The sequence below is a fragment of the Oncorhynchus mykiss genome, chromosome 4 (assembly GCF_057628025.1).
Source record: "Oncorhynchus mykiss isolate SJ-2025 chromosome 4, ASM5762802v1, whole genome shotgun sequence".
NCBI classification, from domain to species: Eukaryota; Metazoa; Chordata; class Actinopteri; order Salmoniformes; family Salmonidae; genus Oncorhynchus; species Oncorhynchus mykiss.
Window position 1 is genome coordinate 6117501 of NC_143025.1, and position 27996 is coordinate 6145496.

A 27996-nucleotide genomic window follows, 5' to 3' on the forward strand; every position below is an offset into this window, starting at 1 on the left:
GTCATGTTATGTACTGTTACTGTCACTGTCATGTTATGTACTGTTACTGTTACTGTCATGTTATGTACTGGTACTGTTACTGTCACTGTTACTGTCATGTTATGTACTGTTACTGTCACTGTCATGTTATGTACTGTTACTGTTACTGTCATGTTATGTACTGGTACTGTTACTGTTACTGTCACTGTCATGTTATGTACTGTTACTGTTACTGTCACTGTCATGTTATGTACTGTTACTGTTACTGTCACTGTCATGTTATGTACTGTTACTGTTACTGTCACTGTCATGTTATGTACTGTTACTGTCATGTTATGTACTGTTACTGTCACTGTCATGTTATGTACTGTTACTGTTACTGTCATGTTATGTACTGTTACTGTTACTGTCACTGTCATGTTATGTACTGGTACTGTTACTGTCACTGTCATGTTATGTACTGTTACTGTTACTGTCATGTTATGTACTGTTACTGTCATGTTATGTACTGTTACTGTCATGTTATGTACTGTTACTGTCATGTTATGTACTGTTACTGTCATGTTATGTACTGTTACTGTCACTGTCATGTTATGTACTGTTACTGGCATGTTATGTACTGTTACTGTCATGTTATGTACTGTTACTGTCACTGTCATGTTATGTACTGTTACTGTCACTGTCATGTTATGTACTGTTACTGTCACTGTCATGTTATGTACTGTTACTGTTACTGTCATGTTATGTACTGTTACTGTCATGTTATGTACTGTTACTGTCATGTTATGTACTGTTACTGTCATGTTATGTACTGTTACTGTCACTGTCATGTTATGTACTGTTACTGTCACTGTCATGTTATGTACTGTTACTGTTACTGTCATGTTATGTACTGGTACTGTTACTGTCACTGTTACTGTCATGTTATGTACTGTTACTGTCACTGTCATGTTATGTACTGTTACTGTTACTGTCATGTTATGTACTGGTACTGTTACTGTTACTGTCACTGTCATGTTATGTACTGTTACTGTTACTGTCACTGTCATGTTATGTACTGTTACTGTTACTGTCACTGTCATGTTATGTACTGTTACTGTTACTGTCACTGTCATGTTATGTACTGTTACTGTCACTGTCATGTTATGTACTGTTACTGTTACTGTCATGTTATGTTATGTACTGTTACTGTTACTGTTACTGTCATGTTATGTACTGGTACTGTTACTGTCACTGTTACTGTCATGTTATGTACTGGTACTGTTACTGTCACTGTTACTGTCATGTTATGTACTGTTACTGTTACTGTTACTGTTACTGTTACTGTCATGTTATGTACTGTTACTGTCATGTTATGTACTGTTACTGTCATGTTATGTACTGTTACTGTCACTGTCATGTTATGTACTGTTACTGGCATGTTATGTACTGTTACTGTCATGTTATGTACTGTTACTGTTACTGTCATGTTATGTACTGTTACTGTCATGTTATGTACTGTTACTGTTACTGTTACTGTCATGTTATGTACTGTTACTGTCATGTTATGTACTGTTACTGTCATGTTATGTACTGTTACTGTTACTGTTACTGTCATGTTATGTACTGTTACTGTCATGTTATGTACTGTTACTGTCATGTTATGTACTGTTACTGTTACTGTTACTGTCATGTTATGTACTGTTACTGTTACTGTCATGTTATGTACTGTTACTGTTACTGTCATGTTATGTACTGTTACTGTCATGTTATGTACATTTGAAAATGAGGTATAGTATGAGCATGATGAGGTGGACTAGGGTTACAGGTTAGATAGGAGACAGGTTAGATATAATACAGGTTAGATAGTATACAGGGAGATACGATACAGGTATAATTGATACAGGTTAGGTAGGAGACAGGTTAGATAGGAGACAGGTTAGATAGGAGACAGGTTAGGTAGGAGACAGGTTAGGTAGGAGACAGGTTAGGTAGGAGACAAGTTAGATAGGAGACAGGTTAGGTAGGAGACAGGTTAGGTAGGAGACAGGTTAGGTAGGAGACAGGTTAGATAGGAGACAGGTTAGGTAGGAGACAGGTTAGGTAGGAGACAGGTTAGGTAGGAGACAGGTTAGACAGGAGACAGGTTAGATAGGAGACAGGTTAGGGAGTATACAGGTTAGGTAGGAGACAGGTTAGGTAGGAGACAGGTTAGGTAGGAGACAGGTTAGATAGGAGGCACGTTAGGTAGGAGACAGGTTAGATAGGAGGCACGTTAGGTAGGAGACAGGTTAGATAGGAGACAGGTTAGATAAAATACAGGTTAGATAGGAGACAGGTTAGATAGGAGACAGGTTAGGGAGGATACAGGTTAGGTAGGAGACAGGTTAGGTAGGAGACAGGTTAGGTAGGAGACAGGTTAGGTAGGAGACAGGTTAGATAAAATACAGGTTAGATAGGAGACAGAAGCGAGAACAGAGGTAGGGCTGACAACAAGAGAGGTAGGGCTGACAACAAGAAGAGGTAGGGCTGACAACAAGAAGAGACGAAAGAGGGGAGTTATGAGAGCAGAGAGGTGGTCAAATCCTAAAACCTAGGAGAGGAATGGAGGGACAGAGGGATGAAGGAAAGGGTTTTGAAGAGAGAGGGATTGTCGTTGCGGAAGAGAGTAGAAGAAAAGAAAGGGATAGGGAAGGAAGGAGAGAGGAGAGAGAGGAGAGAGAGAGAAGTGAAGAGAGAGAGAGAGAGAGGAGAGAAGAGAGAGAGAGAGAGAAGAGAGAGAGAGAGAAGAGAAGAGAGAGGAGAGAGAGAGGAGAGAAGAGAGAGAGAGAGAAGTGAGGGAGAGATAGAGAGAGAGAGAGGAGAGAGAGAGAGAGAGAGAGATGAGAGAGAGAGAGAGAGAGAAGAGAGAGGAGAGAGAGAGATAGAGAGAGAAGTGAGGGAGAGATAGAGAGAGAGAGAGAGAGAGAGAGAGAGAGAGAGAGAGAGAGCTATAAAGGGGGAGAGAGAGACAGAGAGCGAGAGAGTGCAGTGACCCAGAAAACGTTGACACACACCAAGCACCTCAGGAAACTGTGACACTTAAATAGAAACAATCAGCCAGTCTTGACCTCGTTAATGATGCTTAATGAAACCTCAACTCTGGAGGAAGGAGAGAGAGATGGAGAGAGAGATGGAGAGAGAGAAGGAGAGGGACAAGGTGAGTGAGGAGAGAGAGAGAGAGAGAGAAGAGGAAGGAGAGAGAGATGGAGTGAGAGAGAAGGAGAGGGACAAGGTGAGTGAGTAGAGAGAGAGAGAGAGATGCTGGATGAAGAAGGTATGTCTTGAGGGATTGCAGAAGGCAGAGATTAAATTACTGAATAAATTACTGTAGGGTGTGTGTGTGTCTCTGCAGGGTGTGTGTGTGTGTGCGTGTGTGTGTGTGTCTCTGTAGGGTGTGTGTGTGTCTCTGTAGGGTGTGTGTGTGTGTCTCTGTAGGGTGTGTGGGTCTCTCTGTAGGGTGTGTGTGTGTGTGTGTGTGCGTGCGTGTGAGTGCGTGCATGTGTGTGTACGTGTGTGCGTGTGTGCGTACGTGCGTGTGTGTGTGTCTCTGTAGGGTGTGTGGGTCTCTCTGTAGGGTGTGTGTGCGTGCGTGCGTGCGTACGTGCGTGTGTGTGTGTCTCTGTAGGGTGTGTGGGTCTCTCTGTTGGGTGTGTGTGTGTGCGTGTGTGTGTCTGTGTATGCCAGTGTGTACTGTATGTGTTGTGAGGAATACCACAGTCATCACCACAACATCAATGCCTAGGTACTTAGTACTATTTAACATTAGACTATATCATATGTGTAACTGTGTTAAATCATTCACTCTATAATAATAATGTTAAACTAGCTGGAACTTTTCTCCAACACAATCCTGTTGTAATATCCCTCCCTGGATCAGACACTACGGGGGACTAATAGACCTTATTCACACGGCGACCACGAACTATTCTCTTGTTGACAGACGCTTCGTAACATAAATGGTATCGTAGCGTCTGTCAACAGACTTTGGGATGCGAGGATAATAAAAGCAACCGGAGACTTAACTCGTTTCTTTTAGTATCTTTTGTCGTAGAAAATTGTGCAATATTTTATTTCTGGGTGTGCTAGATTATTCATTGACTAACGATTGTTTACACGATAGTCGTCTAGGATTAAATGTTTAGCTGTGAATAAGGTCTGTGGCATAGGTGTCAAACACAATTCCTGGAGGACCCTGAGTCTGCTGCATGGCTTTTGTTATTACCTTTTCATTTGTGTCGAAATAAGACCTAGCAAACCCCGTCAGGAGAGTTCCTAACTAGTCAGTGACCTAGACAACCCCGTCAGGAGAGTTCCTAACTAGTCAGTGACCTAGACAACCCTGTTAGGAGAGTTCCTAACTAGTCAGTGACCTAGACAACCCCTTTAGGAGAGTTCCTAACTAGTCAGTGACCTAGACAACCCCTTTAGGAGAGTTCCTAACTAGTCAGTGACCTAGACAACCCTGTTAGGAGAGTTCCTAACTAGTCAGTGACCTAGACAACCCCGTTAGGAGAGTTCCTAACTAGTCAGTGACCTAGACAACCCCTTTAGGAGAGTTCCTAACTAGTCAGTGACCTAGACAACCCCGTTAGGAGAGTTCCTAACTAGTCAGTGACCTAGACAACCCCGTTAGGAGAGTTCCTAACTAGTCAGTGACCTAGACAACCCGGTAAGCAGAGTTCCTAACTAGTCAGTGACCTAGACAACCCCGTTAGGAGATTTCCTAACTAGTCAGTGACCTAGACAACCCGGTAAGCAGAGTTCCTAACTAGTCAGTGACCTAGACAACCCGGTAAGCAGAGTTCCTAACTAGTCAGTGACCTAGACAACCCGGTAAGCAGAGTTCCTAACTAGTCAGTGACCTTGATTGATCAGTCAAGTAGAAGGAAGGAGAGAAATCCAGCAGGTGCTGGACTCAGTCTTCCAGGAAGTGAGTTTGACACCGCACGTTTGAAGGTGGTTTGTCTTCTGAACCTTTTTCTCCTCTGACTAGTTCTCTGGGTTCTCTTATACAATCTCTCTGTTTTCTGCTGTCTCTATGGGTTTTCTTATACAATCTCTCTGTTTTCTGCTGTCTCTATGGGTTCTCTTATATAATATCTCTGTTTTCTGCTGTCTCTATGGGTTCTCTTATATAATCTCTCTGTTTTCTGCTGTCTCTCTGTGTTCTCTTATATAATATCTGTTTTTTGCTGTCTCTCTGGGTTCTCTTGTATAATCTCTCTGTTTTCTCTCATATAATCTCTCTGTTTTCTGCTGTCTCTCTGGGTTCTCTTAAATAATCTCTCTGTTTTCTGCTGTCTCTCTGGGTTCTCTTATATAATCTCTCTGTTTTCTTCCTGTTCTCTCTCTTTTTATATTTTCATAAACCTCCTATGGCCTCCTATGACCTCATTTCACCTATATTTGACCTCCTATAACCTCCTATGACATATCTATGACCTATGACATCATATGACCTATCTATGACCTATCTATGACCTCGTATGACCTATCTATGACCTTTATTTATTCTCTTTCTCTATTCCCTCACTCCATGTCTCCTGATTCCTACTCCTCGATTCCTTCCTTTATTTTCGTTGCCTCTACCCCGCGTCTCTCTCCTCCTCTTTCTCTCTCTCTGTTTGTCTGTTTTCCGGCTGGCCAGCGAAGGGAAGATGGTGGTTCTTTCTTTGGCTATTGGTTTGGCAGAGCAAGATGACTTTGCCAATATCCCTGATCCAATCACCTCCATGCAGGAAGCTCCAACAGCCAATCAGGAAGCACTTCCTCCTCCAGACAAGAGGTACCAGTCATAGTGCGAGAGAGCTGTGTGTGTGTGTGTGTGTGTGTGTGTGTGTGTGTGTGTGTGTGTGTGTGTGTGTGTGTGTGTGTGTGTGTGTGTGTGTGTGTGTGTGTGTGTGTGTGTGTGTGTGTGTGTGTGTGTGTGTGTTTGGGGGTTTATGTGTGAGATGTGGTGAGAGCGAGAGAGAGAGAGGGAGAGAGAGAGAGAGAGAGAGAGAGAGAGAGAGGAAATGTGGGTAGGAAATGAAACTTCGTAGTGTGTGAGAGTGATATGTGGTTTTGGTGGGTATAGTCAGTACAACGACTTGTCATTGCAACTGATTTGCAGTGTGTTGAGTGAGAAACGGACGGACAGGAAGCAGAACGATGTGAAGGGTTTGGGTGAGAGTCGATGACTAGTTAGCAGTGAGCAAGCGGTTGTCTACTGTTGTGTCACCTGTAAAAGAAGATGTGTTAGTATGACAATAGACCTACCTGTTGACCTCAACCAGAGAGATAATTAAATTATCCTATAAGGATGACGATAGACCTACCTGTTGACCTCAACCAGAGAGATAATTAAATTATCCTATAAGGATGACGATAGACCTACCTGTTGACCTCATCCTGAGAGATAATTAAATTATCCTATAAGGATGACGATAGACCTACCTGTTGACCTCAACCAGAGAGATAATTAAATTATCCTATAAGGATGACGATAGACCTACCTGTTGACCTCAACCAGAGAGATAATTAAATTATCCTATAAGGATGACGATAGACCTACCTGTTGAACTCATACAGAGAGATAATTAAATGATAAGAATTGACCAGGAGTCAAGAGGATAACGCAGTAGTCAAGAGGATAACGCAGTAGTCAAGAGGATAGAGCAGTAGTCAAGAGGGTAGAGCAGTAGTCAAGAGGATAATGCAGTAGTCAAGTGGATAACGCAGTAGTCAAGAGGATAATGCAGTAGTCAAGAGGATAGAGCAGTAGTCAACAGGATAAAGCAGTAGTCAAGAGGGTAGAGCAGTAGTCAAGAGGATAACGCAGTAGTCAAGAGGATAACGCAGTAGTCAAGAGGATAACGCAGTAGTCAAGAGGATAACGCAGTAGTCAAGAGGATAACGCATTAGTCAAGAGGGTAGAGCAGTAGTCAAGAGGATAACGCAGTAGTCAAGAGGATAACGCAGTAGTCAAGAGGATAGAGCAGTAGTCAAGAGGATAATGCAGTAGTCAAGAGGATAATGCAGTAGTCAAGAGGGTAACGCAGTAGTCAAGAGGATAACGCAGTAGTCAAGAGGGTAGAGCAGTAGTCAAGAGGATAAGGCAGTAGTCAGGAGGATAACGCATTAGTCAAGAGGGTAGAGCAGTAGTCAAGAGGATAACGCAGTAGTCAAGAGGATAATGCAGTAGTCAAGAGGATAACGCAGTAGTCAAGAGGATAGAGCAGTAGTCAACAGGATAAAGCAGTAGTCAAGAGGATAAAGCAGTAGTCAAGAGGATAACGCAGTAGTCAAGAGGATAACGCAGTAGTCGAGAGGGTAAAGCAGTAGTCAAGAGGGTAACGCAGTAGTCAAGAGGATAACGCAGTAGTCAAGAGGATAGAGCAGTAGTCAAGAGGATAACGCAGTAGTCAAGAGGATAATGCAGTAGTCAAGAGGATAAGGTAGTAGTCAAGAGGATAACGCAGTAGTCAAGAGGATAGAGCAGTAGTCAAGAGGATAACGCAGTAGTCAAGAGGATAGAGCAGTAGTCAAGAGGGTAAAGCAGTAGTCAAGAGGGTAGAGCAGTAGTCAAGAGGATAACGCAGTAGTCAACAGGATAAAGCAGTAGTCAAGAGGGTAGAGCAGTAGTCAAGAGGATAACGCAGTAGTCAAGAGGATAGAGCAGTAGTCAAGAGGATAACGCAGTAGTCAAGAGGATAGAGCAGTAGTCAAGAGGGTAAAGCAGTAGTCAAGAGGGTAGAGCAGTAGTCAAGAGGATAACGCAGTAGTCAACAGGATAATGCAGTAGTCAAGAGGGTAGAGCAGTAGTCAAGAGGATAATGCAGTAGTCAAGAGGATAACGCAGTAGTCAAGAGGGTAGAGCAGTAGTCAAGAGGATAACGCAGTAGTCAAGAGGATAACGCAGTAGTCAACAGGATAATGCAGTAGTCAAGAGGGTAGAGCAGTAGTCAAGAGGATAGAGCAGTAGTCAAGAGGGTAACGCAGTAGTCAAGAGGATAACGCAGTAGTCAAGAGGGTAGAGCAGTAGTCAAGAGGATAACGCAGTAGTCAAGAGGATAACGCAGTAGTCAACAGGATAATGCAGTAGTCAAGAGGATAGAGCAGTAGTCAAGAGGATAACGCAGTAGTCAAGAGGATAACGCAGTAGTCAAGAGGATAACGCAGTAGTCAAGAGGATAACGCAGTAGTCAAGAGGATAGAGCAGTAGTCAAGAGGGTAACGCAGTAGTCAAGAGGGTAAAGCAGTAGTCAAGAGGGTAACGCAGTAGTCAAGAGGATAACGCAGTAGTCAAGAGGATAGAGCAGTAGTCAAGAGGATAACGCAGTAGTCAAGAGGATAATGCAGTAGTCAAGAGGATAAGGTAGTAGTCAAGAGGATAATGCAGTAGTCAACAGGATAAAGCAGTAGTCAAGAGGATAACGCAGTAGTCAAGAGGATAATGCAGTAGTCAAGAGGATAACGCAGTAGTCAAGAGGATAACGCAGTAGTCAAGAGGATAATGCAGTAGTCAAGAGGATAACGCCGTAGTCAAGAGGATAGAGCAGTAGTCAAGAGGATAATGCAGTAGTCAAGAGGGTAGAGCAGTAGTCAAGAGGATAATGCAGTAGGCAAGAGGATAATGCAGTAGTCAAGAGGATAACACAGTAGTCAAGAGGATAACGCAGTAGTCAAGAGGATAATGCAGTAGTCAAGAGGATAACGCAGTAGTCAAGAGGATAGAGCAGTAGTCAAGAGGATAGAGCAGTAGTCAAGAGGGTAACGCAGTAGTCAAGAGGATAGAGCAGTAGTCAAGAGGATAACGCAGTAGTCAAGAGGATAGAGCAGTAGTCAAGAGGATAACGCAGTAGTCAAGAGGATAACGCAGTAGTCAAGAGGATAGAGCAGTAGTCAAGAGGATAACGCAGTAGTCAAGAGGATAACGCAGTAGTCAAGAGGATAGAGCAGTAGTCAAGAGGATAGAGCAGTAGTCAAGAGGATAACGCAGTAGTCAAGAGGATAGAGCAGTAGTCAAGAGGATAGAGCAGTAGTCAAGAGGATAACGCAGTAGTCAAGAGGATAGAGCAGTAGTCAAGAGGATAGAGCAGTAGTCAAGAGGATAACGCAGTAGTCAAGAGGATAGAGCAGTAGTCAAGAGGATAGAGCAGTAGTCAAGAGGATAACGCAGTAGTCAAGAGGATAACGCAGTAGTCAAGAGGATAGAGCAGTAGTCAAGAGGATAGAGCAGTAGTCAAGAGGATAACGCAGTAGTCAAGAGGATAGAGCAGTAGTCAAGAGGATAGAGCAGTAGTCAAGAGGATAACGCAGTAGTCAAGAGGATAGAGCAGTAGTCAAGAGGATAGAGCAGTAGTCAAGAGGATAAAGCAGTAGTCAAGAGGATAGAGCAGTAGTCAAGAGGATAGAGCAGTAGTCAAGAGGATAACGCAGTAGTCAAGAGGATAGAGCAGTAGTCAAGAGGATAGAGCAGTAGTCAAGAGGATAACGCAGTAGTCAAGAGGATAACGCAGTAGTCAAGAGGATAATGCAGTAGTCAAGAGGATAGAGCAGTAGTCAAGAGGATAAAGCAGTAGTCAAGAGGATAAAGCAGTAGTCAAGAGGGTAGAGCAGTAGTCAAGAGGATAACGCAGTAGTCAAGAGGATAACGCAGTAGTCAAGAGGATAGAGCAGTAGTCAAGAGGGTAGAGCAGTAGTCAAGAGGATAGAGCAGTAGTCAAGAGGATAGAGCAGTAGTCAAGAGGGTAGAGCAGTAGTCAAGAGGATAGAGCAGTAGTCAAGAGGGTAGAGCAGTAGTCAAGAGGGTAGAGCAGTAGTCAAGAGGATAACGCAGTAGTCAAGAGGATAACGCAGTAGTCAAGAGGATAACGCAGTAGTCAAGAGGATAGAGCAGTAGTCAAGAGGGTAGAGCAGTAGTCAAGAGGATAGAGCAGTAGTCAAGAGGATAGAGCAGTAGTCAAGAGGATAACGCAGTAGTCAAGAGGATAGAGCAGTAGTCAAGAGGGTAGAGCAGTAGTCAAGAGGATAGAGCAGTAGTCAAGAGGGTAGAGCAGTAGTCAAGAGGATAGAGCAGTAGTCAAGAGGATAGAGCAGTAGTCAAGAGGGTAGAGCAGTAGTCAAGAGGATAGAGCAGTAGTCAAGAGGGTAGAGCAGTAGTCAAGAGGGTAGAGCAGTAGTCAAGAGGATAACGCATTAGTCAAGAGGATAACGCAGTAGTCAAGAGGATAGAGCAGTAGTCAAGAGGATAACGCAGTAGTCAAGAGGATAATGCAGTAGTCAAGAGGATAAGGTAGTAGTCAAGAGGATAATGCAGTAGTCAAGAGGATAATGCAGTAGTCAAGAGGATAGAGCAGTAGTCAAGAGGATAACGCAGTAGTCAAGAGGATAACGCATTAGTCAAGAGGGTAACGCAGTAGTCAAGAGGATAACGCAGTAGTCAAGAGGATAGAGCAGTAGTCAAGAGGATAACGCAGTAGTCAAGAGGATAGAGCAGTAGTCAAGAGGATAACGCAGTAGTCAAGAGGATAACGCAGTAGTCAAGAGGATAGAGCAGTAGTCAAGAGGATAACGCAGTAGTCAAGAGGATAATGCAGTAGTCAAGAGGATAAGGTAGTAGTCAAGAGGATAATGCAGTAGTCAAGAGGATAATGCAGTAGTCAAGAGGATAGAGCAGTAGTCAAGAGGATAATGCAGTAGTCAAGAGGATAGAGCAGTAGTCAAGAGGATAATGCAGTAGTCAAGAGGATAATGCAGTAGTCAAGAGGGTAACGCAGTAGTCAAGAGGATAACGCAGTAGTCAAGAGGGTAGAGCAGTAGTCAAGAGGATAAGGCAGTAGTCAGGAGGATAACGCATTAGTCAAGAGGGTAGAGCAGTAGTCAAGAGGATAGAGCAGTAGTCAAGAGGATAATGCAGTAGTCAAGAGGATAACGCAGTAGTCAAGAGGGTAACGCAGTAGTCAAGAGGATAGAGCAGTAGTCAAGAGGATAGAGCAGTAGTCAAGAGGATAAAGCAGTAGTCAAGAGGATAACGCAGTAGTCAAGAGGATAACGCAGTAGTCGAGAGGGTAAAGCAGTAGTCAAGAGGGTAACGCAGTAGTCAAGAGGATAATGCAGTAGTCAAGAGGGTAGAGCAGTAGTCAACAGGATAAAGCAGTAGTCAAGAGGATAACGCAGTAGTCAAGAGGATAACGCAGTAGTCAAGAGGGTAGAGCAGTAGTCAACAGGATAAAGCAGTAGTCAAGAGGATAATGCAGTAGTCAAGAGGATAATGCAGTAGGCAAGAGGATAATGCAGTAGTCAAGAGGATAACGCAGTAGTCAAGAGGATAACGCAGTAGTCAAGAGGATAATGCAGTAGTCAAGAGGATAACGCAGTAGTCAAGAGGATAACGCAGTAGTCAAGAGGGTAACGCAGTAGTCAAGAGGATAACGCAGTAGTCAAGACGATAACGCAGTAGTCAAGAGGATAGAGCAGTAGTCAAGAGGGTAACGCAGTAGTCAAGAGGATGAAGTGCTTGTATCTTGTATTTGGAATGATGGCAGCGAGACAAAGTTTGCGTCTGAAATGGCTTTCTATTCCAGGGCAAAAGTAGTGCACTTTATAGGTGACCATTTTTGGATTCAACCTGACATTGTCACCCGCAGAATCTCACTGTTCGCCTCCACTTCCATTGGCTGTTTATAATATATTCCATTCAGTAGACACTTTTTATCCAAAGCGATTTATATTTTATTTATGGTCCCAGGAATCAAACCCACTACCCTGGTGTTACAAGTCCTATGCCAATGTTTAGCTGGGTTTTAAACACACCTGTGCCCATGTATACAGTACCTACGACACAGAGAGTGTGCATCCCAAATGAAACCCTATGCCCTATATAGTGCACTTCTTTAAACCAGAGCCCTATGGCAGCCTATTCCCTATATATAGTGCACTACTTTAAACCAGAGCCCTACAGAACCCTATTCCCTATATAGTGCACTACTTTAAACCAGAGCCCTACAGAACCCTATTTCCTATATAGTGTACTACTTTAGACCAGAGCCCTATAGAACCCTATTCCCTATATAGTGCACTACTTTAAACCAGAGCCCTACAGAACCCTATTCCCTATATAGTGCACTACTTTAGACCAGAGCCCTACAGAACCCTATTTCCTATATAGTGTACTACTTTAGACCAGAGCCCTATAGAACCCTATTCCCTATATAGTGCACTACTTTAAACCAGAGCCCTACAGAACCCTATTCCCTACATGTAGTGCACCTTTACCTTTAGACCAGGTAGCCTAGCAGTTAGAGCATTGGGCCAGTAAATTAAAGGTTGTTGGTTTGAATCCCAGAGCCAACAAGGTGAGAATTTTTGGGGGGGTTGATTTGCCCTTGAGCAAGGCACTTAACCCGAATTGCTCCTGTAAGTCGCTCTGCATAAGAGAGTCTGCATCAGAGAGTCTGCATCAGAGAATCTGCATAAGAGAGTCTGCATCAGAGAGTCTGCATCAGAGTCTCCATAAGAGAGTCTGCATCAGAGGTGTCTCCATACCAGTCTCCATAAGAGTCTGCATAAGAGAGTCTGCATCAGAGAGTCTGCATCAGAGAGTCTGCATCAGAGAGTCTGCATCAGAGAGTCTGCATCAGAGAGTCTCCATAAGAGAGTCTGCATCAGAGAGTCTGCATCAGAGAGTCTCCATAAGAGAGTCTGCATCAGAGAGTCTGCATCAGAGGCGTCAGCATACGGGAATCTGCTAAGTGACTCGCATGAAATCCTCGATTAGTATTCTGTTATCATCCTACATTCGTTTTTCTCTCTTTCTTCTCTCTTCTATTGTTGACTTCCTCTTGACATTTACAGAGCCTTCAGAAAGTATGTACAACCCCGTAACAATACCCCATAATGTCAAAGTGGAATTATGTTAAGTCAATAAGTATTCAACTCCTTTGTTATAATAAGTTAGTGAGGTTATGCTCACTGAGTCTGTACATAGTCAAAGCTTTCCTTAAGTTTGGGTCAGTCACAGTGGTCAGGTATTCTGCCGCTGTGTACTCTCTGTTTAGGGCCAAATAGCATTCTAGTTTGAGCAGTTTTTTTGTTGATTCTTTCCAATGTGTCAATGAATTATGTTCTTGTTTTCTCATGATTTGGTTGGGTCTAATTGTGTTGCTGTTTTTGGGATTCTGTGGGGTCTGTTTGTGTTTGTGAACAGAGTCCCAGGACCAGCTTGCTTAGGGGACTCTTCTCCAGGTTAATCTCTCTGTAGGTGATGACTTTGTTATGGAAGGTTTGGGAATCACTTCCTTTTAGGTGGTTGTAGAAACGGCTCTTTTCTGGATTTTGATAATAAAGCGGCTATCGGCCTAATTCTGCTCTGCATCCATTATTTGGTGTTTTATGTTGTACACGGAGGATATATAGCAGAATTCTGCATGCAGAGTCTCAATTTGGTGTTTGTCCCATTTGGTGAATTCTTGGTTGGTGGGTTCTATAATTGATTAATGTATTTTTAGCCAGATCCTAATTGGTATGTCGAATTTTATGTTCCTTTTTATGGCACAGAAGGCCATTCTTGCCTTGTCTCTTAGATCGTTCACAGCTTTGTGGAAGTTACCTGTGGTGCTGATGTTTAGGCCAAGGTATGTATAGTTTTTTGTGTGCTCTAGGGCAACAGTGTCTAGATGGAATTTGTATATTTGGTCCTGGCAACTGGACCTGTTTTGGAACATCATTATTATTGTCTTACTACGATATACTGTCAGGGCCCAGGTCTGACAGAATCTGTGCATAAGATCTAGGTGCTGCTGTAGGCCCTCCGTGATTGGTGACAGAAGCATCAGATCATCAGCAAATAGTAGACATTTGACTTCAGATTCTAGTAGGGTGAGGCCTGGTGCTGCAGACTGTTCTAGTGCCCTCGCCAATTCGTTGATATATATGTTAAAGAGGATGGGGCTTAACCTGCATCCCTGTCTCACCCCACGACCCTGTGGAAAGAAATGTGTGTTTTTTTGCCAATTTTAACCACACACTTGTTGTTTGTGTACATGGATTTTATAATGTTGTTTGTTTTTCCTGTTACACCACATTTCATCAATTTGAATAGCAGACCCTCGTGCCAAATTGAGTCAAAGGCTTTTTTTAAATCAACAACGCATGAGAAGACTTTGCCTTTGTTTTGGTTTGTTTGGTTGTCAATTAGGGTGTGCAGGGTGAATACGTGGTCTGACATACGGTAACTTGATTAAAAGCCAATTTGACATTTGCTCAGTACATTGTTTTCTCTGAGGAAATGTACGAGTCTGCTGTTAATGATCATGTAGAGGATTCTCCCAATGTTGCTGTTGATGCATATCCCACGGTAGTTATTGGGGTCAAATTTGTCTCCACTTTTGTGGATTGGGATGATCAGTCCTTGGTTCCAAATATTGGGGAAGATGCCAGAGCTGAGGATGATGTTAAAGTATAGCCAATCTCTCTCTCTCCATCACTCCACAGAGAGTTATCCGGAGAGTCTTCTCATTATTCAGGAACAGTCACTTATGTAAACACACTGAGCTACGCTGAACCACACTGCTATAAATAGGCTTTTTCGTTCCTCGGCAGACAACTCACCCACCAAAGAGAAGCAGCCCAAATATCTAAATATCTCAGAGGATTTCCAGACATCCAAGAGTTTCTTGGCTGTCTGCTTTTTATCTGTTATATAGATAAAAGCATCCCCCCCCCCACACCCAAATGGTAATTCAGGTATTTTGGAACTCATCTTCGGTAGCTCATTTAGTCTAGCGCCTTTTCTATTCAAAATAAATATATGTGTTACTCATTAGGACTGACAACTCTCTGTACCGCAATAGAACACTGTGATGTCATATGGACACAACACACACGCTCCATCTTCCTACTGTCAGCTGACTGAGTCAGAGCCAGAGTGTATTCACGTGTTTGGCTCTCTGCTAAACACACACACACACACACACACACACACACACACACACACACACACATACACACACACACAGGCATACACACTTGGACACACACATACACACACACACACGGTTTCCCCTGTAGACTAATTAGGCCATTTCAACTTGTTGACAAATTGGAGATAATTAAGCTAATGGCGCCACACTTTGAAAGGAAAATGGAGATTGAGGACCACGAATTAAGATTCCCTGTTATTCCTTGTCAAATCCAGTTATTTTTAACTCATTCTGTTATAGCACGAACCTGACGTGAACCTGACACATACAGAATTTGACCACTTGTGTTTTATTTAACAATATCTTGGTTCACTAACAGGAAAGTTTCACCTACTATAAATGAGATGAGATATGTGGTTGTCGTACCTTAAGATCAATGCAATAACTGTAAATCACTCTGGATAAGAGCGTTTAGTAAATGGCTAAAATTTCAAATGTAACAGCTAGCTAACCTGCAGAGGTGGTCTTCCAGATGGTTATTGGTGGTTTTCCAGATACAGATTAAGCAGATTCTCCTGTACTAAAAAGCACTTTCATTTGAGATTCTCCATAGAGCTTTTTTATTTCTAAGCTAGTGTCTCGCCCTGACCTTAGAGCTTCTTATGTCTCTATTTTGGTTTGGTCACAGTGTGATGTGGGGTGGGCATTCTATGTTCCTTTTTCTATGTTTTTTTTGTATTTCTTTGTTTTGGCCTGGTATGGTTCTCAATCAGGGTCTGTCGTTGTCTCTGATTGGGAACCATACTTAGGCAGCCTTTTCCCACCTGTGTGTTGTGGGTTGTTGTTTTTTGTTTTCTGTTTTGTGTGTCTGCACCAGACAGAACTGTTTCGTTTTGTTCCATTTTGTTATTTTGTCTGTGTTTAAATAAAAAGTTTAAATAAATTATCATGAACACGTTCCACGCTGCGCTTTGGTCCACTCTTCATGCGACGACAAGCGTTACTACAACTAGGCTGTCTGGGAAACCGGCCTTAAAGGAGAAGTTAGGTTTTTTTTCATAACTTTGTTATGTAAATGGTATGTTGTAGAAAGGTCCAGACACTGATTGAGGAAGGAAAAAATATGAACAAATGTTATGAAAACACCAAAATACGTCATTTTAGAAACAGAAACGCTCCCAGTATATAAAATTGCGTCATTCCCGAACTTTATCCGCAATGTTATATTCCTGTGCGACTCAATCCGTTTCCCCTGTTCCATTCTCTGTGTAGCTTGCTTCTACAGGTAACTACCAAAATAAAGGAAACACCAACATAAAGTGTCTTAATAGGATGTTGGGCCACCACCAACCGCCAGAACAGATTTCAATGCACCTTGACATAGATTCTAGTGTCTGGAACTTCCTGTGTGGAAGCGCCTGCTTTTCAATATACTTTGTATCCCCTTATTTACTCAAGTGTTTCCTTTATTTTGGCAGTTACCTGTAGACAGGACCCAGAAGCTCAAGTCGTAACAAAATGGAACATAACATTGCGGATAATGACTTTTTTTTTGTTGTTGTTGCGTTTGTTCATGTTCTTTTTTTTTTGGGGGGGGGGGGGGTCAAATTGTAACAGAAGTGAGACAGAAGTTATAGACCCTTCTATAACATGCCATTGACATCATAAAATAGAGATTTTCAAAAAATTAAATTATCCTTTAAAGCTGCACTGTGCAGAAATCGCTCATCCACTTCCTGGTTGCTACAATTCTAATAGTTCTCCTAATTTCGGTTTATAGTACCTAACAAGTATAGTGTAGAGAACCGTTGTATCTTTTAAACCGGTGTGAAATATATTTTACATAACCAAAAATATTGTATTTTCAGCTGTTTTTTGAAGCTGCTTTTACTAAACCGAAAGTAAAAGACACAAAAACAAAACATAAGAACAGAAAGAAGAAGAGCTCAGATAGAAGTGATCTACCACTTTCAATGAGAATGACGATAAATCACAATTCTGAAGAAAAAAACATGTATATGGCTGTAAAAAAAAAACAACGTATCATTTAAGAAGCGTCAGAGGCGTCTCCATAAGAGAGTCTGCATCATAGAGTCTGCGTCAGAGAGTCTGCATCAGAGGCGTCTCCATAAGAGAGTCTGCATCAGAGTCTGCATCAGAGATCCCTGCATCAGATAGTCTGCATCAGAGAGTCTCCATCAGAGTCTCCATCAGAGATTCTGCATCAGAGAGTCTGCATCAGAGAGTCTGCATCAGAGAGTCTTCATCAGAGAGTCTGCATCAGAGAGTCTGCATCAGAGGCGTCTCCACAAGAGTGTCTGCATCAGAGGTGTCTCCATAAGAGAGTCTGCATCAGAGAGTCTGCATCAGAGAGTCTGCATCAGAGAGTCTGCATCAGAGAGTCTGCATCAGAGGCGTCTCCATGAGAGAGTCTGCATCAGAGAGTCTGCATCAGAGAGTCTCCATCAGAGAGTCTCGATCAGAGAGTCTGCATCAGAGAGTCTGCATCAGAGAGTCTCCATAAGAGAGTCTGCATCAGAGGCGTCTCCATAAGAGAGTCTGCATCGGAGAGTCTCCATGAGAGAGTCTGCATCAGAGGCGTCTCCATAAGAGAGTCTGCATCGGAGGCGTCTCCATAAGAGAGTCTGCATCAGAGGCGTCTCCATAAGAGAGTCTGCATCAGAGAGTCTGCATCAGAGAGTCTGCATCAGAGAGTCTGCATCAGAGGCGTCTCCATGCGAGAGTCTGCATCAGAGAGTCTCCATGAGAGAGTCTGCATCAGAGGCGTCTCCATAAGAGAGTCTGCATCAGAGAGTCTGCATCAGAGAGTCTCCATCAGAGAGTCTGCATCGGAGGCGTCTCCATAAGAGAGTCTGCATCGGAGGCGTCTCCATAAGAGAGTCTGCATCAGAGAGTCTGCATCAGAGAGTCTGCATAGATAGTCTGCATCAGAGAGTCTCCATCAGAGAGTCTCGATCAGAGAGTCTGCATCAGAGAGTCTGCATCAGAGAGTCTGCATCAGAGAGTCTGCATCAGAGAGTCTGCATCAGAGGCGTCTCCATGAGAGAGTCTGCATCAGAGAGTCTCCATAAGAGAGTCTGCATCAGAGGCGTCTCCATAAGAGAGTCTGCATCAGAGAGTCTGCATCAGAGAGTCTGCATCAGAGAGTCTGCATCAGAGAGTCTGCATCAGAAGCGTCTCCATAAGAGAGTCTGCATCAGAGACGTCTCCATCAGAGAGTCTGCATCAGAGAGTCTGCATCAGATGCGTCTCCATAAGAGAGTCTGCATCAGAGAGTCTGCATCAGAAGCGTCTCCATCAGAGAGTCTGCATCAGAGGCGTCTCCATAAGAGAGTCTGCATCAGAGAGTCTGTATAAGAGAGTCTGCATCAGAGAGTCTGCATCAGAGAGTCTCCATAAGAGAGTCTGCATCAGAGAGTCTGCATCAGAGAGTCTGCATCAGAGGCGTCTCCATAAGAGAGTCTCCATAAGAGAGTCTGCATCAGAGAGTCTGCATCAGAGAGTCTGCATCAGAGAGTCTGCATCAGAGAGTCTGCATCAGAGGCGTCTCCATAAGAGAGTCTGCATCAGAGAGTCTGCATCAGAGAGTCTGCATCAGAGAGTCTGCATCAGAGGCGTCTCCATAAGAGAGTCTGCATCAGAGAGTCTGCATCAGAGAGTCTGCATCAGAGGCGTCTCCATTAGAGAGTCTGCATCAGAGAGTCTGCATCAGAGAGTCTGCATAAGAGAGTCTGCATCAGAGAGTCTCCATAAGAGGCGTCTGCAATCTGGATGTGTGTCAAACTCTGGGTTTCTCAGACCCAGATGAAGCTTTTTAGCCCAGGACTCGGTCTGTGTCCGGAAAACTGGCTTGTAGTGTCTGGTCTGATGTCTTGTGGACTCTGCTCCTTCTCTCTGTCTCTGCGGTTTCATTAAAGAGACAACACCAAACCCAGCCAGTTGTGTCTGTCTGTTCCACAGCCGACCTGTCCCTCTCCTTCAGGGAACATACACATATATACACACACACACACACACACACACACACACACACACACACACACACACACACACACACACACACACACACACACACACACACACACACACACATACACACACACACACACACACACAGATATATACACACACACACACACACACACACATACACACATACACACACACACACACACACACACACACACACACACACACACACACACACACACACACACAGACACACAGATATATATACACACACATACAAGCACACACACACACATATACACACACATACAAGCACACATACACACACACACACACACACACACACACACACACACACACCCATTGAAGTTAATTGTAATCAGTAACATACATGTGGAATACCCCCCAACTCAGTAATGTTATCCAATGACTTTCCCCTTGGGAATAGCAGGTTGGCATTTATTGTCATGACTGTTGTTCTGGAGGCAGCTCTGCGGAATGGTCACTACCTAGCACAGTCACAAAGTCGTACAATCAGATTTTAAATCTAACCTCAACCCTAACCATACTGCTAACCCTAATGTCTAACCTTAACCACACTGCTAACCCTAATGTCTAACCTTAACCACACTGCTAACCCTAATGTCTAACCTTAACCACACTGCTAACCCTAATGCCTAACCTTAACCACACTGCTAACCCTAATGTCTAACCTTAACCACACTGCTAACCCTAATGCCTCATGCCTAACCCTAACATTAACCGCACTGCTAACCCTAATGCCTAACCTTAACCACACTGCTAACCCTAATGCCTAATGCCTAACCCTAACATTAACCATACTGCTAACCTTAATGCCTAACCCTAACATTAACCATAGTGCTAACCCTAATGTCTAACCTTAACCTTAAAATCAAAAAGCAAATTATTACAATATAGCCAATTTTTTCTGCTGGCCCATCTAGCCAGCTATCTAATATAACCAACTGAGCAACATCTTGCAGGATTTTCTAACCCATTGCTTTCTACCACAGGTAACAATACGATTAGTCTTTACTGTGAGATATTGTACATCTTCAGCTATCTTCAAATAAAAAACGCTCTTATTTCCAGTCATTCGAATTAAAGTAATACCGCATTGATCTTAAAGAGTATGACTTGGAAAATATGGAAATATACTTGTAGATTAGCAAAATAGTTTGATGTTTGATTTGTTTATGTTTTCTTATTTTCATAACCCTTTAAGCTAAGGACTAACTAGCCCATTCTGTTATTTATGATTTTGAGAGATAGAGGACTGATTGGGCTCATTACTTCAAGATAACATGGACAAGTTCAAACAGTCCAGCTATGCCCTCCGTAAGGCAACAGAACAGTCCAGCTATGCCCTCCGTAAGGCAACAGAACAGTCCAGCTATGCCCTCCGTAAGGCAACAAAACAGTCCAGCTAGGCCCTCCGTAAGGTAACAAAACAGTCCAGCTATGCCCTCCGTAAGGCAACAAAACAGTCCAGCTAGGCCCTCCGTAAGGTAACAAAACAGTCCAGCTATGCCCTCCGTAAGGCAACAAAACAGTCCAGCTATGCCCTCCGTAAGGCAACAGAACAGTCCAGCTATGCCCTCCGTAAGGCAACAAAACAGTCCAGCTAGGCCCTCCGTAAGGTAACAAAACAGTCCAGCTATGCCCTCCGTAAGGCAACAAAACAGTCCAGCTATGCCCTCCGTAAGGCAACAGAACAGTCCAGCTATGCCCTCCGTAAGGCAACAAAACAGTCCAGCTATGCCCTCCGTAAGGCAACAAAACAGTCCAGCTATGCCCTCCGTAAGGCAACAAAACAGTCCAGCTATGCCCTCCGTAAGGCAACAAAACAGTCCAGCTATGCCCTCCGTAAGGTAACAAAACAGTCCAGCTATGCCCTCCGTAAAGTAACAAAACAGTCCAGCTATGCCCTCCGTAAGGTAACAAAACAGTCCAGCTATGCCCTCCGTAAGGTAACAAAACAGGAAAAACGTCAGAGACAAAATGGAGTTGCAATTCAACAGCTCAGACACAAGGGACAGGGACTCCAGACAATCGCAGATTATAAAGAGAAAACAAGCCACACTAGTGCTCCCGGACAAGCTAAACGCCTTCTTCACCCACGTGGGGGACACTAGTGCCTTGCTCCGGGACAAGATAAACGCCTTATTCACCCACGTGGGGGACACTAGTGCCTTGCTCCGGGACAAGCTAAACGCCTTCTTCACCCACGTGGGGGACACTAGTGCCTTGCTCCGGGACAAGATAAACGCCTTATTCACCCACGTGGGGGACACTAGTGCTCCCGGACAAACTGAACGCCTTCTTCCCCCACGTGGGGGACACTAGTGCCTTGCTCCCGGACAAGCTAAACCCCTTCTTCACCCACTTGGGTTTTTTTTTAAACACAGTGAACTGGGTGAGCTCTCGTTCTCCGTAATCAACATGAATAAGACATTTAAACATGTTAACCCTCGTGAGGCTGCCAGAGGGCCAAACCTTGTCCTCAGAGCATATGCAGACCCTGCTGGCTGGAGTGTTTAAGGACATATTCAATCCCTCCCTATCCTAATCTGTTGCCTCCCCACTTGCGTTTATTGCTCCTCTCTTGTCTGCTGGTTTTCGCTCCACTCTTGTCCTTTGATTGATTAATTAAGGTGACTAATTAGTAAGGAACTCCCTTCACCTGATTGTCTCGGTAACTGAAAGGGAAAACTAAAAACACTAAGCCCCTGCTGTAGCTCTACCTATTGGAGACACCTTCTACATGGAATGAGTCTCACCTCCTAGAAACACTACAATTGGCTTACCGCCCCCAACCAATCCATGAATGACGAAATCGCCATCGCACTCATCTCATCTGGACCAGAGGAAATCCTCATATAAGAATGACTGCAGCTCAGCCTTCATCACCATAATGCTCTATAAGCTCATCACTAAGTTCAGGGCCCTGGGTCTGAAATACTACTTGTGCAACTGGGTCCTGGACTTCCTGACGGGCCGCCCCCAGGTGGTGAAGGTAGGAAATAACACCTTCGCTACGTTGATTCTCAACACATGGGCCCCACAAGGGTACGTGATCAGCCCCCTCCTGTACTCCCTGTTCACCCATGACTGCGTGGCCACACACGTCCCCAACTCAATCATCAAATTTGCTGACGACACAACAGTGGTAGGCCTGATTAACAACAACGATGAGATGACAGGGAGGAGGTGAGGGCCCTGGCGGAGTGATGCCAGGAAAATAACCTCTCCCTCAACGTCAACAAAGCGAAGGAGCTGATCATGGACTTCTTCAGGAGACAGCAAAGGGAGCACGCCCATATCCACATCAACGGGGCCGCAGTGGAGAGGGTGAAAACTTCAAGTTCCTCAGCGTGCACGTCACTGACAACCTGAAGTGGTCCATCCACACGGACAGTGTGGTGAAGAAGGTGCAACAGCACTTCTTCAACCTCAGGAGGCTGAAGAAATGTGTCTTGGTCCCTAAGACCGTCATGAACTTCTACAGATGCACCATTGAGAGCATCCTGTCGGGCTGTATCACCGCCTGGTACGGTAATTGCACCATCCGGAGGGTCAGCCAATCGCATCACGTGGGACATCAACAGCACCTGGTGTCACAGGAAGGCCAAGAAGATCATCAAGGCACCGAGCCTTGGGAAAGTATTCAGACCCTTTGACTTTTTAAACATTATGTTACGTTACAGCCTTATTCTAAAAAGGATTAAATATGTTTTTTTCTCTCATCAATCTACACACAATACCCCATAATGACAAAGTTAAAACAGGTTTTTTCAAAATTTTAGCAAATGTACTAAAAATAAAAAAAATGAAAATACCTTATTTACATAAGTATTCAGACCCTTTCCAATGAGACTCGATTGGACATTGATTGGACATGATTTGGAAAGGCACCTGTCTATATAAGGTCCCACAGTTGACAGTGCATGTCATAGCAAAAACAATGACTTTGAAGGAATTGTCCGTAGAGGTCCAAGACAGTATTTTGTCGAGGCACAAATCTGGGGAAAGGTACCAAAACATTTGTGCAGCATTGAAAGTCCCCAAGAACACAGTGGCCTCCATCATTCTTAAATGGAAGAAGTTTTCATTTTTCAAGACTCTTCCTAGAGCCAAATAGCTAAATGAGAGAGCAACAGTTGTGATTCACATCAATGCGCAATGTAGATATCAATAATAAGTGAAAAACTAAACCACTGCTCTTACTGCCAAGCGTTTATTCAAGTTGGATGATCTTTGGATAATCAGCACCGTTGAAAGATAGCTTGGACTGTAGCCAAAAACAAAAGCCAATTCCTACTCTTTTACTGCGATCCGTCCAACACATTTAGTGTCTCTGATTTGACTGAATGATTTTTTTTTTTTAATTGCGCCTTTTTTTTCCAATGTTGATTCAAATTTCTTTGAGAAAACTGAAAGGAGTAAAAATAATAATAATAATTATCTCGCAAAACAATCCTTTCTAATTTAAAAAAATAGTAATCCTAGTTTTATTCATCTAGTTTTTCAAAAGTATCTGTAATCTGATTACAATATTTTAGCTGGTTACATAAGCTGGTTACATGGTAACTAAGGTATTAACAATTACAGTTGGTTTTATAATTGGAGTAATGCAATCTGTTACTCCCCAACCCTGCACACACGAACACACACACACACACACACACGAACACACACACACACACGAACACACACACACGAACACACGAAGACACACACACGAACACACACACACACACACGAACACACACACACGAACACACGAAGACACACACGCGAACACACGAACACACACACGAACACACACACACACGAACACCCACACTCTCTCCTCTCCTGCCCTCCAGTCTTCTCTGTCCTTTCTGCTACAGCAGCCAACAGAAACTAAAGATACGTACATGAAGCTTTCATTTCCTATTAACCCCTTTGGATTTATTCAGCCTGGTATGTTTCTATAAAATGTCCATTCATCTCATAACGATACCGATTACCAAACATCCATTCGAACCAAGTAGCCTACAGTATTGTTTTCTGTAAAAGCCAATAGGCTTCATTAAAATAAAGCAGAAATGTACTGTATGTGATATATATATATATTACAATTATTATGTCCATGATTCATACATAAAACTATTTTAAAATGTAGGCTACAGGAACCTCTAAAAACACACATATTGGTTATTATTCTTACCACTGTTATTAGTTATAGACATTTCAACATTAAGCACATTTGTGACATTTGGCTTTGTAGGAAAAATATTCAGCGATATAAACAGAGACCAGAACACACAATAATGGGACACACACACACACACACACGACGAGGTGAGTCAGAACTATGAGTGAGTGATGAGTGAGTACATCTTGGTATTTTATATGTGTCTCAGGTGGCACCCTATTCCCTATGAAGAGCCCTAAGGTGACACCCTATTCCCTATGAAGAGCCCTACGATGACACCCTATTTCCTATAAAGAGCCCTACGGTGACACCCTATTCCCTATGAAGAGCCCTACGATGGCATCCTATTCCCTATGAAGAGCCCTACGGTGGCACCCTATTCCCTATAAAGAGCCCTACGGTGGCACCCTATTCCCTATGAAGAGCCCTACGGTGGCACCCTATTTCCTATGAAGAGCCCTACGGTGGCACCCTATTTCCTTTGAAGAGCCCTTTGGGCCCTGGTCAAAAGTAGTGCACTACTTAAGGAACATATTGCTATACTTTGTAGAAGCGGTGTAAAAGAGAGGGGGGGGGCACTGCAAATAGTCTGGGTAGCAATTTTATTAGGTGTTCAAGAGTCTTATGGCTTGGGGGTAGAAGCTGTTTATAATCCTCTTGGACCTAGACTTGGCGCTCCAGTACCGCTTGCTGTGCGGTAGCAGAGAGAACAGTCTATGACTGGAGTGGCTGAAGTGTGACTATTTTTAAGACCTTTCCTCTGACACCGCCTGGTATAGAGGTCCTGGATGGCAGGAAGCTTGACCCCAGTTATGTACTGGGCTGTTCGCACTACCTTGTGTAGTGCCTTGCAGTTGGAGAACGAGCAGTTGCCATACCAGGCGGTGATGCAACCAGTCAGGATGCTCTCGATGGTGCAGCTGTAGAACCTTTTTGAGGATCTTTAATTATTATTTTTATTTCACATATTTCATTGATTTCACCTTTATATTTATTGATTTATTTAACCAGGGAGGCCAGTTGAGAACCAAGTTCGTATTTACAACTGTGACCTGGCCAAGATAAAGCGAAGCAGTGTGACAAAAAACAACACAGAGTTACACATGGGATAAACAAAAGTACAGTCAATAACACAATAGGAAAAAGCTATATACAGTGTGTGAAAATGGAGTAAGGAGGTAAGGCAATAAATAAGCCATAGTAGCAAAGTGATTACAATGTAGCAAATTAACACTGTGTCATGTTCTGACCTTGGAGATCCTTTTTATGTCTCTATTTTGGTTTGGTCAGGACGTGAGTTGGGGTGGGCATTTCTATGTTTTGTGTTTCTATGATTTTCTATCTCTATGTTTTGGCCGGGTATGGTTCTCAATCAGGGACAGCTGTCTGTCGTTGTCTCTGATTGGGAACCATACTTAGACAGCCCTTTTTACCCACCTGTGTTTTGTGGGAAGTTTACTTTCTTTATGGCACTTTAAGCTTTAAGCTTCACGGTTTTGTTTTGTCTTGTGTATTGTTTTTTGCTTTGTTAATTAAAGAACATGTACGCTCACCACGCTGCACCTTGGTCCTCTTTTTCCAACAGCCGTGACACACTGGAGTGTAGGATGTGCAGATGATGATGTGCAAGTAGAAATACTGGTGTGCAAAATAGCAACAAAAAAAAAAGTTAATTAAAACAGTATGGGGATGAGATAGGTAGATTGGGTGGGCTATTTACAGATGGGCTGTGTACAGCTGCAGCGACCAGTAAGCTGCTCAGATAGCTGATGCTTAAAGTTAGAGGGGGAGATATATGTCTCCAACTTCAGCGATTTTTGCAATTCGTTCCTGTCATTGGCAGCAGAGAACTGGAAGGAAAGGCAGCCAAAGAGGTGTTGGCTTTGGGGATGACCAGTGAGGTATACCTGCTGGAGCGCGTGCGAGAGCATACAGGTCGCAGTGGTGGGTGGTATAAGGGGCTTTGGTGACAAAGTGGATGGCACTGTGATAGACTACATCCAGTTTGCTGAGTAGAGTGTTGGAGGCTGTTTTGTAAATGACATCGCCGAAGTCAAGGATCAGTAGGATAGTCAGTTTTATGAGGGTATGTTTGGCGATGTGAGTGAAGGATGTTTTGTTTGCGAAATAGGAAGCCGATTCTAGATTTAATGTTGGATTGGAGATGCTTAATGTGAGTCTGGAAGGAGAGTTTACAGTCTAACCAGACAACTAGGTATTTGTAGTTGTCCACATATTCTAGGTCAGAACCGTCCAGAGTAGTGATGCTAGACGGGCAGGTGCGGGCAGCGATCGGTTGAAGAGCATGCGTTTAGTTTTACTTGCATTTATGAGCAGTTGGAGGCCACGGAAGGAGTGTTGTATGGTATTGAAGCTCGTTTGGAAGTTTGTTAACACAGTGTCCAAAGAAGGGCCAGATGTATACAGAATGGTGTCGTCTGCGTAGAGGTGGATCAGGGAATCACCCGCAGCAAGAGCAACATTGTTGATATATACAGAGAAAAGAGTTGGCCTGAGAATTGAACCCTGTGGCACACCCATTGAGACTACCAGAGGTCCGGACAACAGGCCCTCCGATTTGACACACTGAACTCTATCTGAGAAGTAGTTGGTGAACCAGGCGAGGCAGTCATTTCAGAATCCAAGGATGTTGAGTCTGCCAATAAGAATACGGTGATTGACAGAGCCGAAAGCCTTGGCCAGGTCGATGAAGACGGCTGCAGGGTACTGTCTTTTATCGATGGCGGTTATGATATTGTTTAGGACCTTGAGCATGGCTGAGGTGCACCCGTGACCAGCTCGGAAACCGGATTGCACAGCGGAGAAGGTATGGTGGGATTCGAAATGGTCATTGATCTGTTTGTTAACATTTCTTTTGAAGACTTTAGAAAGGCAGGGCAGGATGGATATAGGTCTATAACAGTTTGGGTCTAGAGTGCTTTCCAATATTTAGGAATCTTGGACGATATGAAAGAGAGGTTGAACAGACTGGTAATAGGGGTTGCAACAATGGAGGCGGACAATTTTAGAAAGAGAGGGTCCAGATTGTCTAGTCCAGCTGATTTGTACAGATCCAGGTTTTGCAGCTCTTTCAGAATATCTGCTATCTGGATTTGAGTGAAGGAGAAGCTTGGGAGGCTTGGGCGAGTAGCTGCGGGGTGTGTGGAGCTGTTGGCCGGGGTCAGGGTAGCCAGGAGGAAAGCATGGCCAGCCGTAGAGAAATGCTTCTTGAAATTCTCGATTATCGTAGATTTATCGGTGGTGACAGTGTTTTCCTAGCCTCAGTGCAGTGGGCAGCTGGGAGGAGGTGCTCTTGTTCTCCATGGACTTTACAGTGTCCCAAAACGTTTTGGATCTGAGGACCCATGCCAAATCTTTTCAGTCTCCTGAGGGGGAATAGGTTTTGTTGTTGTTAGGGGTGTCGTTGGAAGTCGACCAAGGTGCAGCGTCCTGAGCGTACATTACTTTTTATTTCGGAATGACGCCAAAAAAAAAAGAAAAAAAGAAACTGAATAACCGTGAAGCTTACAGGCCAACAACAACGTTAACTACCCACACTGAAAGGAGGGAAAAAGGCTTGCCTAAGTATGATACCCAATCAGAGACAACGATAGACAGCTGTCCCCGATTGAGAACCATACCCGGCCAAAACACAGAAACACAAATCATAGAAATAAAGGACATAGAATGCCCACCCAAATCACACCCTGACCAAACCCCAAAAAAGAGACATAAAAAAATGTCTCTCTAAGGTCAGGGCGTGACAGTCGTACCCTCTTCTTTTGTCCTTGGACCATGTTAGTTTGTTGGTGATGTGGACACCTCTTTTTCCTGTTGTCCACAACAAATGACACACAATGGGGCGGCAGGGTAGCCTAGTGG

General features: G+C 43.6%; 1 protein-coding gene across 3 annotated transcripts in view; it reads left to right on the forward strand.

The window, feature by feature from the left end:
* The window catches only part of LOC118945757 (synaptotagmin-7), a 311878-nt gene that overhangs the window by 201120 nt on the left and 82762 nt on the right, over window positions 1-27996 (forward strand). For 2 of the 3 annotated variants that reach the window (XM_036968511.2, XM_090230967.1), the window contains one exon: window positions 5648-5785. The exons of the other annotated variant lie outside the window; for it this stretch is intronic. In XM_036968511.2, coding sequence (XP_036824406.2) covers window positions 5648-5785 — 138 coding nt within the window. The remainder of the gene's footprint in view (window positions 1-5647; window positions 5786-27996) is intronic. 3 annotated transcript variants of the gene reach the window in all.